The 20372-nt window shown below is 37.2% G+C and overlaps 1 protein-coding gene and 1 long non-coding RNA gene across 8 annotated transcripts in view; one reads left to right on the plus strand and one right to left on the minus strand.

The window, feature by feature from the left end:
• The window catches only part of ZGRF1 (zinc finger GRF-type containing 1), a 58246-nt gene that overhangs the window by 29362 nt on the left and 8512 nt on the right, over window positions 1–20372 (plus strand). For 5 of the 7 annotated variants that reach the window (XM_043870875.1, XM_043870878.1, XM_043870871.1 and 2 more), the window contains exons 15-22: window positions 419–557; window positions 1015–1199; window positions 2007–2203; window positions 4941–5080; window positions 8475–8618; window positions 13964–14078; window positions 15430–15692; window positions 16978–17137. In XM_043870875.1, the coding sequence (XP_043726810.1) occupies window positions 419–557; window positions 1015–1199; window positions 2007–2203; window positions 4941–5080; window positions 8475–8618; window positions 13964–14078; window positions 15430–15692; window positions 16978–17137 (1343 nt within the window). The remainder of the gene's footprint in view (window positions 1–418; window positions 558–1014; window positions 1200–2006; window positions 2204–4940; window positions 5081–8474; window positions 8619–13963; window positions 14079–15429; window positions 15693–16977; window positions 17138–20372) is intronic. The other 2 variants (XM_043870876.1, XM_043870877.1) reach the window with 2 other exon arrangements.
• The window catches only part of LOC122673262, a 34742-nt gene continuing 30663 nt past the window's right edge, over window positions 16294–20372 (minus strand). Inside the window, exon 3 of the long non-coding RNA XR_006334648.1 lies at window positions 16294–16352. This is a non-coding gene — a long non-coding RNA (uncharacterized LOC122673262). The remainder of the gene's footprint in view (window positions 16353–20372) is intronic.

Below are 20372 nucleotides of genomic sequence, written 5' to 3' on the forward strand. Positions count from 1 at the left end.
ATGACTTCCACCACTACTATTACCATTATTTTCATTTTTCACTATCATCTCAGTTTTGCTTACCAGATCATTATTAGGGTAAAGGTACCTCCTATTTACATTGGTTATGAACAATTCTTACTATAGTTGTGACCAAAAGTAGAGATACATCATGATTCATTGACATCAGTTAACTTTTTCCTACAAAAATATTTAAAAATTTATTAAGGGACAGACAAGAAAAGTTAGTCTTATTTATCATTAAAAGTGCCATGTCATAGCCTTTCCCACTACACTCAGTTTCTCATTTAAAATTAGAAAATGATTTTCATGGATTCTGGAAATCAAAAGAAAAATTTAATATTATCTATAGAATTTGCTTATTAGTAAACAGTATTTTTCTGGAGTTACTGTAATAACTTGAATTATTCCATTTCAGGAGGTAAATGACTCTGAGCTATGCTTCCCAAGTGGGCAGAAGGTAAAATCTGCATGTCTTCCCCAAAGGCAAATTCACATACCAGCTGTTTTTCAGTCTCCTGCTCATTATAAGCAGATTTTTACATCTTGTCTCACAGGTATGAGAGGAGATTATTTTATTATGATTGACTGCTGCTTAATGTCGATAGTATAACTGTGAGAAAGTGTAGTATCTTATATTATGAATTTTTACATTAAATTTCTACTTGAGATTTGCTATTTTCTACATATTTAAGCCAGGTTTTGACAGTAACATATTTCAGATCAAAATTGAGTTTTAAGAGTGGGAAATGACAGCATTATCTTTTTCAAGATGTAGTGTAAAAATTTTTTTTAAAGTGTTACAGGTAGTTTTGATAAATCAAGTAGGAAATTTTAAGTATGGTGTATGATGAGTAATACTTGTCTTTTAAAAAATGGATGTTAATGTTATGTTACAGTCAAAAGGCTATTTTCAGATTTAACTAATAGTATATATCTGATATGTGAAATTATTTTGTATTTAATTTTCATCTGTGTATATTTTTAAATTACCTTAAAAAATTTTTTTTGTAGAACATTTAAATATATTGCTATTTGGATTGGCACAAAGGTTACACAAGGCTCTTTCAAAAGTTGACATATCATTTTACACATCATCAAATGGAGACAAACTGAAAAATGTAGAAAATAATGTGCCATCCTGCCATCATCAGCAGCCTGCAAAACTGGTCATGGTTAAAAAAGAAGGTCCAAATAAGGTATTTTTCCCTCGTCCCCTCCTTTTATTAGACTTACTTGTTTATAAAAGGCTTGGTACCTGTTGCTTTACAAAAAGTTTAAAGTGTTAAGTCTTGACTAGGAGTCTTTTGCTTGAGGCATTAGTAACTGACATATAGTAAACATTCAGTATATTTTTCCTGAAAGATGGTCTGCGTTCGAGGATACAAAAATATGAGTTAAGATCAGCTTTCAGATTGCTTGGGAACTTGCTGCATAGTAGTAGATGGAGAAAAAGATGTAAAAGGAAATTTTATATAATACTGGAATTTAGAAAATAGGAGGGATGCGCAAATTACAGGAAGGGCACTTAGAAGGGACTGTGTCCCAGCCTGAGGGCTTAGAGAATGCAGAGATGAGCCTGAAGGAAGTAAGGGCTGAAAGAAAGAAAAAAAAAAAAAGAAAGTAAGGGCTGAAACTGGTCTCTAGTACGAGTAACAAAACTGGTAAGGCCAGAGGAATAGAGAAGCAAGCTGACTTATTTCATATTGCTGATAACATTATTATGGAAGTTAAGTTAGTAAACTGTATGTAATGTTGACGGATGGTTTGTACTCGTAACTGTACTTTCAGTCATAATACAACTTTCCTCCACTGCTTGCATATTCCACTTCATCGTTACTTGAGTATGTAAATCTGGATTTAAATTTAGTTGCAAAAGCAAGAATTCATAAATATTATTGGAGAAGTCTCCAAGTAGCCTTCTTGACAAACATGGTACTAAAATAGTAAAATAAATAAATAAACATTATTTTTCTCACTAAGTTTCAATATCTTTGTCCCCTCAGGGTCGTCTCTTTTATACCTGTGATGGACCCAAAGCTGACCAATGTAAATTTTTTAAGTGGTTTGAAGAAATGACCCCAGGATATTTAACACAGGAAAAATCTCTACCTAGCATGGTTTTAAGTGATATAAAAAGTATTGGCTTATACTTAAGAAGTCAAAAGATACCCCTCTATGAGGAATGCCAACTTTTCGTGAGGTATGTTTTATGATGCTAAGTAACTGCATCTAATCATATCAAAATAGTAACCTCACAGAATTATCACCAGTTTTCAAAGAGATTGAGTTAGGAAAAATATCTAAAAGATACCTCAGTTTTTATAACTATAAAATGGGAATAACTTTCTAAAGCTGTTTTTGGTCCCCTCTAAATGTTGAGCAGATATTTGGGGTGGCCCAGTGGTAAAGAATCTGCCTGCAAATGCAGGAGATGCAGGAGATACACGTTTGATCCCTGGGTCAGGAAGATCCCCTGGAGAAAGAAGTGGTAACCCACTCCAGTGTTCTTACCTGGAAGATCCCATGGACAGAGGAGCCTGGTGGGTTACAGTCCATTGCGTCACAAAGAGTGGGACACAACTTAGCAACTAAACCACATTAAACAAACATTGAGCAGTGTCAGCAATATCAGGATTACTGGCAGGAATGCCATTTTTCTAACCACTTTTACATTAATCATAATCCTAAGGAAAACTCTGTGAAACAAATCCCAAGAATAATTTGTATCAGTGCAGGATAATACATAGTGATCATTCACAAACCTCAATTACATAGTTTATAGGATCACAGAATGCTACTTTTTGGAAACAGTCGTTATAAAAGTTGAATTACCCAAAAAGTAAAATAATGAGCATTTGGATGGTAATTTAATAATAACAGCATTTATTGGGAGCTGGTATATGTCAGGTACTCTTCTAAACACTCTGCAATATTATTTCATTTCATTGTCATAAGCTATGGAAATATAATCTATTATTGCATTTTACAGTTAGAGAAACTGAAGTATTCTGTCTTTTAAATACTATTCTTATTTGTCCTTTTTAAAACTAATGATGCTTCTGTGAGGCTTGTATTTGACAAAATGTATTTTTATTGTGTATATATACACATGAAAGTGAGCTTCCCAGACAGCTCAGTGGTAAAGAACTCACCTGCCAATGCACAAGTAGAAAGAGATGTAGGTTTGGTCCCTGGGTCAGGAAGATCCCCTGGAGAAGAAATGGCAACCCACTCCAGTATTTTTGCCTGGGAAATCTCATGGACAGAGGAGCCTGTTTGGCTACAGTCCAGTTCAGTTCAGTTCAGTTGCTCAGTCATGTCGGACTCTTTGCGACCCCATGGACTGCGGCATGCTAGGCTTCCCTGTCCATCACCAACTCCCACCAACATGCTCAAACTGATGTCCATCGAGTCGGTGATGCCATCCAACCATCTCATCCTCTGTTGTCTCCTTCTTTTCCTGCCTTCAATCTTTCCCAGCATCACAGTCTTTTCAAATGAGTCAGTTCTTCGCATCAGGTGGCCAGTATTGGAGTTTCAGCTTCAGCATTAGTCCTTCAGTGAATATTCAGGACTGATTTCTTTTAGGATGGACTGGTTTGATGTCCTTGCAGTCCAAGGGACTCTCAAGAGTCTTCTCCAACACGACAGTTCAAAAGAATCAATCCTTTGGTGCTCAGCTTTCGTTATGGTCCAACTCTCACATCCATACATGAAACTCTCCTCTTTCACTTTCATCAAGAGGCTCTTTTGTTCTTCTTCACTTTCTGCCATAAGGGTGGTGTCATCTGCATGTCTGGGGTTATTGATATTTCTCCCAGCAGTCTTGATTCCAGCTTGTGATTCATGCAGCCCAGCACTTCTCATAATGTACTCCACATATAAGTTAAATAAGCAGGATGACAATATACAGCCTTGACATACTCCTTTCCTAATTTGGAACCAGTCTGTTGGTCCATGTCCAGTTCTAACTGTTGCTTCTTGACCTGCATACAGATTTCTCAGGAGGCAGATAAGGTCGTCTGGTATTCCCATCTCCTTAAGAATTTTCCACAGTTTATTGTGATCCACACTGTAGTCAAAAGCTTTAGCATAGTCAGTAAAGCAGAAGTAGATGTATTTCTGGAACTCTCTTGCTTTTTTGATGATCCAGTGGATATTGTCTATTTGATCTCTGATTCCTCTGCCTTTTCTAAATCCAGCTTGAACATCTGGAATTACACGGTTACAGTCCATGGGGGCTACAGTCCCTGGGGTCACAAAAGAGTCAGACACGACTTAGTGACTAATCAGAACAACAATATTTAAAAGCATATAAACATACACTGTCTTTGGTTCTTTCCTCTTCATACTCTATTTTAAAGAAATTTTTTAGAAAACATTTGTACTTTTAAACTTCCGGTTGCAAAGTAAATAAATCCTGCAGATGTAATATACAGCATGGTGACTGTGCTTAATATTATTTTACTGTATATTTGAAAGTTGATAAAGAGAGTAAGAGTTCTCATTATTACAAGAAAAAACTTTTATTTAAAAAAAATTTATACATGCAATGAGTTCTTCAGTACTTTATAAAAAAATTCAATATATTTATTTATTTGGTATGCCTTGCAGCATGTGGGATCTTAGTTCCCCAGCCAGGGATCAAACCCAAGTCCCAGCAGTGAATGCTTGGAATCCTAATCACTGGACCACCAGGGAATTCCCCTTAATTTATTTAAAAATAAACAAAAACACTTCATTCATTTTTTTCACAAGAAAACAACATTGTGACTGTGTGGTGATGGATGTTAACTGGACTTATGGTGATAATTTCACAGTATACACATAAATCATGATGTACACCTGGAATAATATAGTGTATGTCAATTATATCTTAAAAATAAAGTTCATACCTTAATATTCAAATTCAGTTTTGTCTCTTACTCACTTTGCAGAAAAGGATTTGATTTTCAAAGAAAACGGTATGGTAAACTAAAGAAGTTTACTACTGTAGATCCTGAATTTTATAATGAACCTAAGAGCAAACTTTATCTTAAACTGAGTCGGAAAGAAAGTTCATCTACTTACAGCAAAGGTGGGTTGGTCTGATGATGCTGTGACTGAGTCTGGCCTTGTTCTCAGTTATATGTCTGTTGTGCTGTGTGCTCAAGTTGCTCCGTCGTGTCTGACTCTTTCATGACCCCATGGATTGTAGCCCGCCAGGCTCCTCTGTCCATTGAATTTTCCAGGCAACAACACTGGAGTGGGTTGCCATTTCCTCCTCCAGGGGATCTTCCTGACCCAGAGATCGAACCTGAGTCTCCTCTGTCTCCTGTACTGGCAGGCAGATTCTTTACCCCTGAGCCACCTGGAAGCCCCATCTCAGTTACATACAGCTCTGTGAATTCTTTGTATTAAAGAGATTTTTAAAAGTACAGTTTCATAGTATATATTGTGAATTATTGTATAATAAGTGAAACCATTTCTTTTGAAAAAAGCATATTTAATTCTTCCCCTCACCCCTAGAAAATAAATTTTAAATTTTATTTTTTTAAAAACTTTATTATAAGCTGTCAAAAACTGTTTAATTTTGTTTAAAAAGTCACATGAGTTCTTGGCATAAGTATACTAGATGAATTGTACCCTGAACTTAATGTCAAAAATAAGCTGAAAATGTAGAGTTTATTGATACTTCTGTCATTGCTGCACAACATGACAACACTGGACCCCAGATTTTGTATATTTGGAAATAAAATTCTTAATAAATTATTTTTCTAAGGACCTTATGTACACTAATTTGGGTTAATTATTATCTTGGTTTCATGACCTACTCTTGTGATTTATCCTCACCTAGCTTGCTTTAGGAGAAGGCAATGGCAACCCACTCCAGTACTCTTGCCTGGAGAATCCCATAGACGGAGGAGCCTGGTAGGCTGCAGTCCATGGGGTCGCTAGGAGTTGGACATGACTGAGCGACTTCACTTTCCCTTTTCACTTTCATGCATCGGAGAAGGAAAGGCAACCCACTGCAGTGTTCTTGCCTGGAGAATCCCAGGGACGGGGGAGCCTGGTGGGCTGCCGTCTATGGGGTCGCACAGAGTCGGACACGACTGAAGCGACTTAGCAGCAGCAGCAGCTTGCTTTAGTTATTTGATTAGTTATTTTAAATGATAAAAGTGAATCAACAAGGCAAAGCTAAATCTGGTACCTATTATAGCTACCTATAGTTCATACAAAGAAACCCCACTAACTTATCTAGTTGTTTCTCCTAACCTAAGGCAGTTAGCATTTTCATCCCTGTGTTCATCAACATCTTGCTTTGCTTTGCATATGTTTATATAAATGAATTCCTTAGAAAGCATTTTTTAAGTTTTAAGGTTTTTAAAATGTTATTCAAGTGATATAGTTCTGTAAGTAATCTTATAGAATTTATCTTTTTCACTGAATAGTATAATATATTGCTGCAGTATATAGATATTATTGATGTTTATCTAAAATCTAGTCTAGATTACGTGTTTTGTGTATAATATTTTATTTTGTGACTGTGCCATAGTTCATTTATTCACTCTTCCATCGATGATCATTTGGTTTCTAAGTTTTGTCATTGTGAACAGTGTGCCGTAAATATTCTTATACTATCCTATAGATGTGCAAGAGTTTCTCTTAGATATAATCCTAGGAATGAAAATGCCACACAAACCTGTAGGGTGTAGTGCCAAACTGATTTCTAAGGTGGTAACATCAATTTATACTCCTGTCTTGTGACTCGGCATACTCAAATGAGCATAAAGTGATCTCATTGTGGTTTTAGTTTGCATTTCTCTGCTTGCCAGTGATGTTGAGTAGCTCTTCATGTGTTTATGAGTTATATATTTCTTCTTACCCATTTTATTATTCTGTTGTTTATAATCTTATAGTTCTTATATATTTTTCATGTAATCTTTTGTTGATATATAAATATATATATAGTGACTATCTTCCCTCATGTATAAAATAGTAATAATAATAGTTTCTATCTGACATTTAAAATGTCTGTTGACCCAGAATGTACCATAGGTTATTGTGTTTTACTTAAAAAACAAAATTCCCATAGAGACGTGACCCCTGATGGACTCTGATCTGTTTACCTGTCCTGGGTGCTAAGCGGCCACGCGGACTGCTGCCCCGCTTCTCACACTCAAAGTCCTCTTGGTAGCCTCAGGTTTTCCCCAGAGTTTCACCTCAGGATAGATCCTGGAGTCAGCTGCTCCAAGAGTATAGGATTATTCCATCATCTATTGAGTAATGTCCCAGTCGGCCTTCTGTACCCGTAATTCCTTGGTTGGTGAGCTTGGAGTTAACGTGGGAATCTGTTGGGGGAAATTCTGTGTGTGTGTTTCCAGAATTCCTTTCTACCTGTGAAGGATTAGTGTTTTCCCAGCTTTGTAAGATGTGATCATCCTTTTCATCCCGTTCCCTTTGTGACTTCCTTAAGAATCTCTGAAATAAGGCTTTTCCTGCCCCACCGCTGGTGTTTTCCAGTACTGTACTGGATTTGAATTTCATATTTCTTCTATCATTTCAATAGGATTTAGGGAAAAAGGAGATTTTTTTTTCTGTCAACTATTTTGAATTGGAGATCTTTTTAAAAATTGTGAATATTAAATAAAAAAGTATTTGCAAATAGGAAATTGCTTAAGTATATGTTACCTCAATTGGCAGATATTTTTAAATAAATTAGGTCTGAGTGAGTGAGTGAAGTTGGCTCAGTCGTGTCCGACTCTTTGCAACCTCATGGGCTGTAGCCTACCATGCTCCTCCGTCCATGGGATTTTCCAGGCAAGAGTACTGGAGTGGGTTGCCATTTCCTTCTCCAGAGGATCTTCCCGACCCAGGAATCGAACCTGGGTCTCCCACATTGTAGGCAGATGCTTTACAGTCTGAGCCACCAGGGAAGTTATAAAAGTATAGTAGCAAATACAGCTATTAATATTATAAGTAAATTTTACAACAAATGCAGTTGACTCTTTGTAGGTGTAAATTCAAACTGATGGTAGAAATAATGCAGGGGTAGTCTGGAAAGTAGCCTCCTAGCTGAGTGCTCAGTGTACTGTGGAGAAGAAAGGAGAACATTAATTAATCTGGAGCATCTGTTAACTGGAAGTCTATTAAGAGAACTTGTATTCTGTCCACAGATTGCCAAATTTATTTGAACACGAAACCATTAAAGGGAAGAGCTATAAAACTGTTTTATAAGAGAAAAATGAGTTAGATGTTTTTATTTATAGTTTTTTTTTAATAATTATGAAGTAACTTTAAAAGCATAAAATTGAGTTAAAGTCATGGAAATGAAATGTTATGAGTTCAGCTGTCTGTTTGGGTGGAATCATGTCAATTACAATAACCACATTTTTTTTTTCAAAAACTGTAGGACTAAGTATCAAAGAAAATCCAAGGTAGCTTTGGATTGAGCATTGTTCTGAGACCTGTAAAAGTGTTTGTCTTTTCAGATGATCTTTGGGTGGTTTCAAAAACCCTAGACTTTGAATTGGATACTTTTATTGCATGTAGTACTTTCTTTGGACCATCATCTGTCAATGAGGTAGAGCTTCTACCTTTGAAAGGTTATTCCCCTTCGAACTGGCCCGCTAACAGTAAGTATTACTATGACCATATTACTTTATATTAAAAAAGAATGAAAGACATGTGATGCACGGTAAGCAAGCCTGCTAACTTTGTGTGGGATTATTTGATTAAAGCCAACAAAAAAGGAGAAGGAAATGGCAACCCACTCCAGTGTTCTTGCCTGGAAAAGTCCATGGACGGAAAAACCTGGTGGGCTGTGGTCCATGGGGCTACACGACTGAGCACACATGCATGAGGCGGGTGGAGGCAGATGGATTGGTAGCAATAAAAAAGCCAACAAAAAACATCCACCTCTGCTTCCTATTGGGCTTCCCTGATAGCTCAGTTGGTAAAGAATCCACCTGCAATGCAGGAGACCCCAGTTCGATTCCTGGGTCGGGAAGATCCACTGGAGAAGGGAAAGGCTACCCACTCCAGTATTCTGGCCTAGAGAATTCCATGGATCATAAGAGTCAGACAGCGGGGAGTCGCAATGAGTCAGACACGACTGAGCTACTTTCACGTCTTCCTATTATTGTATACAATGTTCCTAAAAATGTGTATACAAAATATTTCTACAGCTCAAGTCCCAGAGCATTAACAGTACAGTAAAATCTTGACCCCTCACTTAAGTGTTCTGTTATAGTTGAATTTTACATGGTATATATTTAATTTCTAAAAATATAAATAAGAATTTTCTTAATTTCTTACAGCAAGTTCTGGTTCTTGATTTATTTAATTCTCTTGGTTTATTCTAGTAGTATACATTTAATAAACCATTTTTATATTGAGAAGGTCTTGTAGATTTTACAAGAGATTTTGTGAGCAGTTGGATAACGATGATTTTCATTTTGAGGCTATTTTATCATCTACCTTTAGAAATTCTTTTTTCTAAAAATTGTTAAAAATTCGAACATATGGAGGCTAAATAACACGCTTCTGAATAACCAACAAATCATAGAAGAAATCAAAAAAGAAATCAAAATATGTATAGAAATGAATGAAAATGAAAACACAACAACCCAAAACCTATGGGACACTGTAAAAGCAGTGCTAAGGGGAAGGTTCATAGCATTACAAGCTTACATCAAGAAACAAGAAAAAAACCAAATAAATAACCTAACTCTACACCTAAAGCAACTAGAGAAGGAAGAAATCAAGAACCCCAGGGTTAGCAGAAGGAAAGAAATCTTAAAAATCAGGGCAGAAATAAATGCAAAAGAAACTAAAGAGACCATAGCAAAAATCAACAAAGCTAAAAGCTGGAGTTTTGAAAAAATAAACAAAATTGACAAGCCATTAGCAAGACTCATTAAGAAACAAAGAGAGAAGAACCAAATTAACAAAATTAGAAATGAAAATGGAGAGATCACAACAGACAACACTGAAATACAAAGGATCATAAGAGACTACTACCAGCAGCTCTATGCCAATAAAATGGACAACTTGGATGAAATGGACAAATTCTTAGAAAAGTATAACTTTCCAAAACTGAACCAGGAAGAAATAGAAGATCTTAACAGACCCATCACAAGCAAGGAAATCGAAACTGTAATCAAAAATCTTCCAGCAAACAAAAGCCCAGGACCAGATGGCTTCACAGCTAAATTCTACCAAAAATTTAGAGAAGCGCTAACACCTATCTTACTCAAACTCTTCCAGAAAATTGCAGATGAAGGTAAGCTTCCAAACTCATTCTATGAGGCCACCATCACCCTAATTCCAAAACCAGACAAAGATGCCACAAAAAAAGAAAACTACAGGCCAATATCACTGATGAACATAGATGCAAAAATCCTTAACAAAATTCTAGCAAACAGAATCCAACAACATATTAAAAAAATCATACACCATGACCAAGTGGGCTTTATCCCAGGAATGCAAGGATTCTTTAATATCCGCAAATCAATCAATGTAATACACCACATTAACAAATTGAAAGATAAAAACCATATGATTATCTCAATAGATGCAGAGAAAGCCTTTGACAAAATTCAACACTCATTTATGATTAAAACTCTCCAGAAAGCAAGAATAGAAGGAACATACCTCAACATAATAAAAGCTATATATGACAAACCCACAGCAAGCATCACCCTCAATGGTGAAAAATTGAAAGCATTTCCCCTGAAATCAGGAACAAGACAAAGGTGCCCACTCTCACCACTACTATTCAACATAGTGTTGGAAGTTTTGGCCACAGCAATCAGAGCAGAAAAAGAAGTAAAAGGAATCCAGATAGGAAAAGAAGAAGTGAAACTCTCACTGTTTGCAGATGACATGATCCTCTACATAGAAAACCCTGAAGACTCTACCAGAAAATTACTAGAGCTAATCAATGAATATAGTAAAGTTGCAGGATATAAAATTAACACACAAAAATCCCTTGCATTCCTATATACTAACAATGAACAAACAGAAAGAGAAAGAAACAATACCATTCACCATTGCAACAAAAAGAATAAAATACTTAGGAGTATATCTACCTAAAGAAACAAAAGACCTATACATAGAAAACTATAAAACACTGATGAAAGAAATCAAAGAGGACACAAACAGATGGAGAAACATACCGTGTTCATGGATTGGAAGAATCAATATTGTCAAAATGGCTATTCTACCTAAAGCAATCTATAGATTCAATGCAATCCCTATCAAGTTACCAACGGTATTTTTCACAGAACTAGACCAAAGAATTTCACAATTTGTATGGAAATACAAAAAACCTCGAATAGCCAAAGTAATCTTGAGAAAGAAGAATGGAACTGGAGGAATCAACCTGCCTGACTTCAGACTCTACTACAAAGCCACAGTCATCAAGACAGTATGGTACTGGCACAAAGACAGAAATATAGATCAATGGAACAGAATAGAAAGCCCAGAGATAAATCCACGGACCTATGGACACCTTATCTTTGACAAAGGAGGCAAGGATATACAATGGAAAAAAGACAACCTCTTTAACAAGTGGTGCTGGGATAACTGGTCAACCACTTGTAAAAGAATGAAACTAGAACACTTTCTAACACCATACACAAAAATAAACTCAAAATGGATTAAAGATCTAAATGTAAGACCAGAAACTGTAAAACTCCTAGAGGAGAACATAGGCAAAACACTCTCCGACATAAATCACAGCAAGATCCTCTATGACCCACCTCCCAGAATATTGGAAATAAAAGCAAAACTAAACAAATGGGACCTAATGAAACTTAAAAGCTTTTGCACTACAAAGGAAACTATAAGTAAGGTGAAAAGACAGCCCTCAGATTGGGAGAAAATAATAGCAAATGAAGAAACAGACAAAGGATTAATCTCAAAAATATACAAGCAACTCCTGCAGCTCAATTCCAGAAAAATAAATGACCCAATCAAAAAATGGGCCAAAGAACTAAACAGACATTTCTCCAAAGAAGACATACAGATGGCTAACAAACACATGAAAAGATGCTCAACATCACTCATTATCAGAGAAATGCAAATCAAAACCACACTGAGGTACCATTACATGCCAGTCAGGATGGCTGCTATCCAAAAGTCTACAAGCAATAAATGCTGGAGAGGGTGTGGAGAAAAGGGAACCCTCTTACACTGTTGGTGGGAATGCAAACTAGTACAGCCGCTATGGAAAACAGTGTGGAGATTTCTTAAAAAACTGGAAATAGAACTGCCATATGACCCAGCAATCCCACTTCTGGGCATACACACTGAGGAAACCAGATCTGAAAGAGACACGTGCACCCCAATGTTCATCGCAGCACTGTTTATAATAGCCAGGACATGGAAGCAACCTAGATGTCCATCAGCAGATGAATGGATAAGGAAGCTGTGGTACATATACACCATGGAATATTACTCAGCCGTTAAAAAGAATTCATTTGAATCAGTTCTAATGAGATGGATGAAACTGGAGCCCCTTATACAGAGTGAAGTAAGCCAGAAAGATAAAGAACATTACAGCATACTAACACATATATATGGAATTTAGAAAGATGGTAACGATAACCCTATATGCAAAACAGAAAAAGAGACACAGAAATACAGAACAGACTTTTGAACTCTGTGGGAGAATGTGAGGGTGGGATATTTCAAAAGAACAGCATGTATACTATTTATGGTGAAACAGATCACCAGCCCAGGTGGGATGCATGAGACAAGTGCTCGGGCCTGGTGCACTGGGAAGACCCAGAGGAATCGGGTGGAGAGGGAGGTGGGAGGGGGGATCGGGATGGGGAATACGTGTAAATCTATGGCTGATTCATATCAATGTATGACAAAAAACAATAAATAAATAAATTTTAAAAAAAACAAAAAAGAAAACAAAACAAACAAAAAAAAGAAATTCTTTTTTCTTTTTGGCCATATTGTGTGGCATGCTGGATCCTAGTTCCCTAACCAGGAGTCAGCCTGTGCCCCCTGTACTGGGAGCGTGGAGTCTTAACCACTCGATTGCCAAGGAGGTCCCAAGAAATTCTTAATGAGACAATAGGGTATGAACCTTATTTATTTATTTTTTAAATTATTATTAGTTTTTAATAAAGCTTTAGTAAGCTCAAAGTGAAAGTGAAAGTCACTCAGTTGTGTCTGATTCTTTGTGACCCCATGGACTATACAGTCCATGGAATTCTCCAGTCCAGAATACTGGAGTGGGTAGCCTTTCCCTTCTCCAGGGGATCTTCCCAACTCATAAGCTGAATCCCTAACCAATTCTATGAATCTGTTACTTCTCTATACATTTTGATCTCTGGGATAATTTCTGATGGTTGAATTTGATCCATAACTAATTAAGACACGGCATGTAATGACCCATTTCACCTATTTCATAGACTTTTTAAACTTGATTTTTTTTCCCTTTAGAACTAAATAAACCTAGTCAATCAGCTTGAGTTCAATAAGAGCCTAATTAAGTGAACATTTGTCATTTTTCAAATGCATATTTTTGTATTTGTTGCAGTTGTTTCCTCACTAGTAAACAGCATTCTAATTCCCTGCTTCCCTTATATTTCTATGAAATAACTGAGGAAACAAATGTTGAAGTCACACACACACTACTCTACAGTGCAATGTGGCGTGCTGACTGAATGGGACTGCCCGCTCTTAAGCAGTGCCACCGTGCCCTGACTCAAAACAGTTGTTCTTGTTTCATTGACTGATACGTGGAAGTCCAGATTTGGTATGTTATGCAGTTTATAAAGTATGAATGAGCAGGTCGTATACTGGTTTAATGGATAAAAGGACCTCTGCCTATATACTTAAGGGTTTATTTTATGTTGTGACTAATCCATATAACTCTGAGTTATATGGACATTTAATAGTTTTTTTTAATGGTCCATTTGTTTACATTAAATGTTCATTTTTTGTATTCTGTCTGCAGCAGTGGTCCATGCATTATTGGTTTGTAATGCCAGCACAGAGCTGACCAGTTTAAGAAATATTCGGGACTACTTTAATCCAGCTACTCTACCTCTAACACAGTACCTGATAACAATGTAAGTCATTACTTACCTTTGGGTCATTGGTATTCAAAAACGGTGACTAATCATGAATATGAAAATGGAGTAAAAGTACATTACATAAATTTTTGCCAATAAAGTGTTAGTTTTCTTTTGGGGATTATGGGGTTACTCTCCATTAGTAGTTAAAAAGAGAAAGGGGAGGTACACATCATTTCCCAACAGTTCATCTATTTATTTATTTATTGTAGTTGGGGCTAACAAGGGTTACCTGCAGATATTTTTCCTTTTTGAAGGAATAATTTCTTAAGGATGTTTTGAGTGTTTTTATTTTTTTATTTATCTGTACCTTTATGTTGCAAATTATTAAACATTTAAAGTTACATAACATTTTACAGCTTTAATACAGTGTATGTATTGATACTGATCTTATTCTTGCTGCTGCTGCTGCTAAGTCGCTTCAGTCGTGTCTGACTCTGTGCGACCCCATAGACGGTAGCCCACCAGGCTCCCCCGTCCCTGGGATTCTCCAGGCAAGAACACTGGACTGGGTTGCCATTTCCTTCTCCAATGCATGAAAGTGAAAAGTGAAAGTGAAGTCAGTCAGTCGTGTCCGACTCTATGTGACCCCATGGACTGCAGCCTACCAGGCTCCTCCGTCTATGGGATTCTCCAGGCAAGAGTACTGGAGTGGGGTGCCATTGCCTTCTCCGGATCTTATTCTTGACATAACCTATATCTTCATTTTAAATTTCTCAACCACCTTGTCCCTTTCTTTAAAAAATTGGAAGTGACATATTGAATTCACTAAAGTGATAGAAAAAGTCTACATTCTAATTTGGAATGTTATGATCTAACTTGTGGTATTTCATTTTTTCCACCATAATGAAGTCCTAGGTAAAAAAGTAAATATCCTTATCCATTTTGTCATTTATCTACTTTGAAATGAATTCAGTCTTAATAGAAATAAAACCAGTTTATTTTCATTTTACCTTAAATGAAGCTATATTAATTGTCTAAGTTGGTTTTGTTTCACAGAACATGGGCTTTAAAGTCAGCATACCACTTATTAACTGTGTGCTTTCGGGGGAATAAAAGGTTAATATTTCTATATCTCTATATGGGATAATTAAGTACATAGTATTGTTGTGAAGATTACATCAAGTAACATAAAATGCTTAGCATAATGCCAGCACATAGTAGGTTTTCAACAAATGTTCTCTTTTCATCCACCCTCCTCCAAACTGGGGTATATGTTCATTTGTGTCTCCAAAAAAATATTCTCTGTGATGCTTATAAAGTGAAGGCTAAGTTACAAATAGGTCTGCTCACCTGTTTCAAAAGCCTCTCATTTAAAAAAATTTTTTTCATGCTGCCTTTTTACTAGGTCTTCATCAACTACAACGAGCAACAAGAGAGTCAATAAGAGAAAGTTTATCCCACCAGCCTTCTCAAATATCAACACAAAATTTGAACTTCTCAGTATAGAAGCAACACTGAAGTTGGCTAGTGAGTTAATTCAGGCGCACAAGTTAAACGAGGATCAAGCTGCAGCTCTAATTCAGATAGCTCAAATGATGGCATCACGCCGGAGTGTTGAAGAAGCGAAGGAACTGGCAATTCATACCCTCCCTATCACGATCATACACGGTAAGAAGCAGGAAAGAAACAGCTCTAGTAAATACATTGTATTATAAGCTTGTGTCAGTCAGTCTGCACCTTTGTAATCTCCTAGTCAAACAAGATTCCAGAATAACTCGATAGATTTTTTTCAAACCTGAACCCCCTTTAGTATCTTTCTCTCTAGATTAAGTGATTTTCTCTTAACCCTGCTCCATCTCTCTTACTGTTTCCCCCTGTTAGATCACTCACTGAGATGTCCCTTCTAGTTTCCTCCTATTTTTCATATTGATATTTCATTTTCATTTCATATTTTCTATCCTCTCCAGCTCAGTTGTACCCGCTCAATCCAGGCCTTTAACATAGCTCCCTATCGCCTAGTTAGTGAGAGTGTGGGCTCTCTTAAATTCCCTCCTCTGTAAAATAAGGTTTGATAAAGCATCTGTCTCATAGGTTTGGGGATCAAATGTTAACATAGATAAAGAGCTCAGAATGGTACCTGGCACATGGGAGGCACTTAGTAAAGTTAGCATGTATTTGTTATGATCTCACACAGCTTTCTAATTGACCTACCTTCAGTTCTTCCTTTCTTCTTATTTTTACTCAAGTTGTTGTTCAGACGCTAAGTCATATCCAACTTCTTGCAACCCCATGAACTGCAACAAGCCAGGCTTCACTCAAGCAGTTTTTCTTAAAAAAGAAAAAAAAAAAAAATCTGATGAAGTCATTTCCATTGCTTAAAATTCTTCATTGATTTCCATTGGCCTTTAAGATATAATTCAAACTTTTAGCCGTAGCAAGCAAAACTCTTCTGTGATTTATCCCCTTGCCTTCTTTGTCAAACAGCCTCCTCTCCTCTCTTTTTGCTACAGCCCATACAGAAATACTTAGCAGCTTCATGCATTGTCATATCTCTGCCTGGAATGATCCTTTCCTCAAGAGTTGGGATATCTTACCCTGGAAGACTTAGTTTTCTCCTTTTTATTTTTAGGAAGCATTCCCATCTCCACCAAAGGAAAGAGAGATGTTTTTTCTCTGATGCCAATAGTGTTACTTAACTGTATTGTTTTATCACTGTTCTTTACTTGTCTATCTTCCTAAGTAGACTGTGGTCTCGTTAAATGTGAAAGTCTTTTGATTATCTATGCATTTACTCCTTGTGCTAATTAAACACATGGTTGGCACGCAATATTTTTTAATAAATTAATTAAATGAAGGAGAGAGGGAGGGAGATGGATGAGATATTTCTTGTGCTTTTCAGAAATTTATTTATGATGTTGCTTTTACTTTTCTTCCCCCCCTTCAAAATAATTAGGCGTTTTCGGAGCAGGAAAGAGTTACTTGCTGGCCGTGGTGATTTTGTTTTTTGTGCAACTATTTGAAAAATGTGAAGCTCTTAGAGTTGGAAATGCAAGACCATGGAAACTTCTGATTTCTTCTTCTACTAATGTAGCTGTTGACAGAGTGCTTCTTGGGTAGGTGTGACAGGTGTATGTAAGTGCCTAATGTGTTAGGTTGTTGAGAGGCAGTCCACCATGGGCTCTGAATGTCCATGCACGTTTGTGCTGCGCATGCCAGACAGGCAAGGCCTTTGTCTCTGACTCGAGAACCAGAGTCCATGAAACAGGAAGAGGCTGACTTAACAGTTGTAAGTAGGATAAAATACATACGAAACCTGACAGTTTTGACGTAGGATGGGATCAGTTCAGTTCAGTCGCTCAGCCGTGTCCGACTCTTTGTGACCCCATGAACTGCAGCACGCCAGGCCTCCCTGTCCATCACCAACTCCTGGAGTCCACCCAAACCCATGTCCATCGAGTCGATGATGCCAACCAACCATCTCATCCTCTGTCGTCCCCTTCTTCTCCTGCCCTCAATCTCTCCCAGCATCAGGGTCTTTTCCAATGAGTCAGCTCTTTGCATCAGGTGGCCAAAGTATTGGAGTTTCAGCTTCAACATCAGTCCTTCCAATGAATATTCAGGACTGATCTTCTTTAGGATGGACTGGTTGGATCTCCTTGCAGTCCAAGGGACTCTCAAGAGTCTTCTCCAACACCACAGTTCAAAAGCATCAATTTTTCGGCACTCAGCTTTCTTTATAGTCCAACTCTGACATCCATACATGACCACTGGAAAAACCATAGCCTTGACTAGACGGACCTTTGTTGGCAAAGTAATGTCTCTGCTTTTTAATATGCTATCTAGGTTGGTCAAAACTTTCCTTCCAAGGAGTAAGTGTCTTTTAATTTCATGGCTGCAATCACCATCCACAGTGATTTTGGAGCCCAGAAAAATAAAGTCAGCCACTGTTTCCACTGTTTCCGCATCTATCAGCCATGAAGTGATGGGACCAGATGCCATGATCTTAGTTTTCTGAATGTTGAGCTTTAAGCCAACTTTTTGACTCTCCTCTTTCACTTTCATCAAGAGGCTCTTTAGTTCTTCTTCACTTTCTGCCATAAGGGTGGTGTCATCTGCATATCTGAGGTTATTGATATTTTTCCCGGCAATCTTGATTCCAGCTGTGCTTCCTCCAGCCCAGCATTTCTCATGATGTACTCTGCATATAAGTTAAATAAGCAGGGTGACAATATACAGCCTTGATGTACTCCTTTTCCTATTCGGAACCAGTCTGTTGTTCCATATCCAGTTCTAACTGTTGCTTCCTGACCTGCATTCAGATTTCTAAAGAGGCAGGTCAGGTGATCTGGTATGCCCATCTCTTTAAGAATTTTTCACAGTTTATTGTGATCCACACAGTCAAAGGCTTTGGCATAGTCAATAAGGCAGAAATAGATGTTTTTCTGGAACTCTCTTGCTTTTTCGATGATCCATCGGATATTGGCAATTTGACCTCTGGTTCCTCTGCCTTTTCCTAAACCAGCTTAAACATCTGGAAGTTCACGGTTCACGTATTGCTGAAGCCTGGCTTGGAGAATTTTGATAGGATGGGATACTCATGTAAAAATCTGAGTCCAGCCAAGGACATACATTGTTGGGGGAGGCAGTCCACTATGCGTGGCCCTGACCACTCTAACCCAACACAGTTTTTCCGGTTGTGTTTGCAGTAAGCAACCGTGACTGATGATGTAGTGTCTCCCTCGAGGACAAAGAGCAGAGTTGCTGATTTCTTGTTAAACAATCGTGGGTTTCCAGGCTCAGTGTTCCTTTCCTGCAGCTCATCCACTGCAGTGCAGGTGTCCACCTGTGTCCTCTGTGTCTCCTCATGTGACTCGGGGTCACAGGAAACCACTGTAAATACGCCAGTGCTTATGCTGCTTCCAGTGCCATGAGTAAAAGGCCTTTGTCTCTGACCCAGGAGCTTAGGGTGGCTACTTTGAAAGTAGGCTAAAATTGCAGAACCAGGTGACAGGTTATTCTCTCATGTACCTGCCTGTATGAACACATAATAACAAAATAGCTGAACAGTTTGATTAAATTATGTTTTGATTTCAGTAAGAGGGATCCACCTTTAATTTTACCTTTATCCCATCCTTGTGCCAAAACCATCAGGTTTCCTATGTGATTTTTTTCCTTGTTGCTGTTGTTTAGTCACTAAGTCGTGTCCAACTCTTTATGACCCCATGGACTGCAGCCCACCAGGCTCCTCTGTCCATGGGATTTTCCAGGCAAGAATACTGGAGTGGGTTGCCATTTCCTTTTCCAGGGGATCTTCCCGATCCATTCTTCCAGGGGTTTAACCCAGGGATTAAACCCATGTCTCCTGCATTAGCAGACAGATTCTTTACTACTGAGCCACCAGGGAAGCTTGATCTTTTTTCCTACGTACAAACTAAAAGGTTAGCCTCTTGCTGTTTCATGGAAGCAATAGTGCAGTCTGTTATACAGGGTAAAATTTTTGTGTAAGATTTTATTAAAAATGCAAAGAAGATATTACATAATGTTTTACCAGTATTCCAGTGTTTAATGATCTGAATTTCAACATAAATGATAAAGTTTGATTGGGAGAAATAATCCGTTATTTATAAGTATAGCCTTTTAAAAATTAACTTTTATAATTGTATTAGGTAATGGGTATAGTAGAAAATATGCAGACCTAACATTTTTTTATATTTATTTACAGACTTTCAATACATACACACACATTCATGTTGTTTTCCAAACTTAGTTTTCAATAGTATATACTGTTTTGTGTCCTGCTTTTTTTTTACTCAAAGATTATTTCTTTATGGTATTAAATCTTAGAAACCAAAATTTTCATAGCTCTATTATATATGCCATGAGTTTTGATCTATAAACAATTTTTGTACTATAAACAATTTTTGATCAGTAAGTTCTTTCCAAGCTATTGCTATTATAAATAATGTTATAACCAAGATTCTTAAACATAAATCTTTGTCTCCATTTCTGATTCTTTTCTGAGGGCAAACCTAGGCCCAGAACAAAAGATATGAACATTTTAAAGCTTCTTGATATACTTTGTGAGATTGCCCTCTAGGCAAGTTCTACCTGTGTGTACTATTCTAAGTAATCTAAAACAGTGGCTGAGGACATTTTTCGACTCAGGATAATGAGCAGTTACTTGGGGACAAACTGGAAAGAACTTTAGATTGCTTAGCTTTAGATAAAAATTTAATCTGTTTAGAAGAGAAAAATCAAGAAGCTAGAAGAGTGAGGACTATGAAAGGTACCAAAAAACATACAAGAGATTCTTTAATGCTTAAGCCTCTGATGCGGACCTGAGGGATG

The sequence above is a fragment of the Cervus elaphus genome, chromosome 17 (assembly GCF_910594005.1).
Source record: "Cervus elaphus chromosome 17, mCerEla1.1, whole genome shotgun sequence".
Classification (NCBI taxonomy): Eukaryota; Metazoa; Chordata; class Mammalia; order Artiodactyla; family Cervidae; genus Cervus; species Cervus elaphus.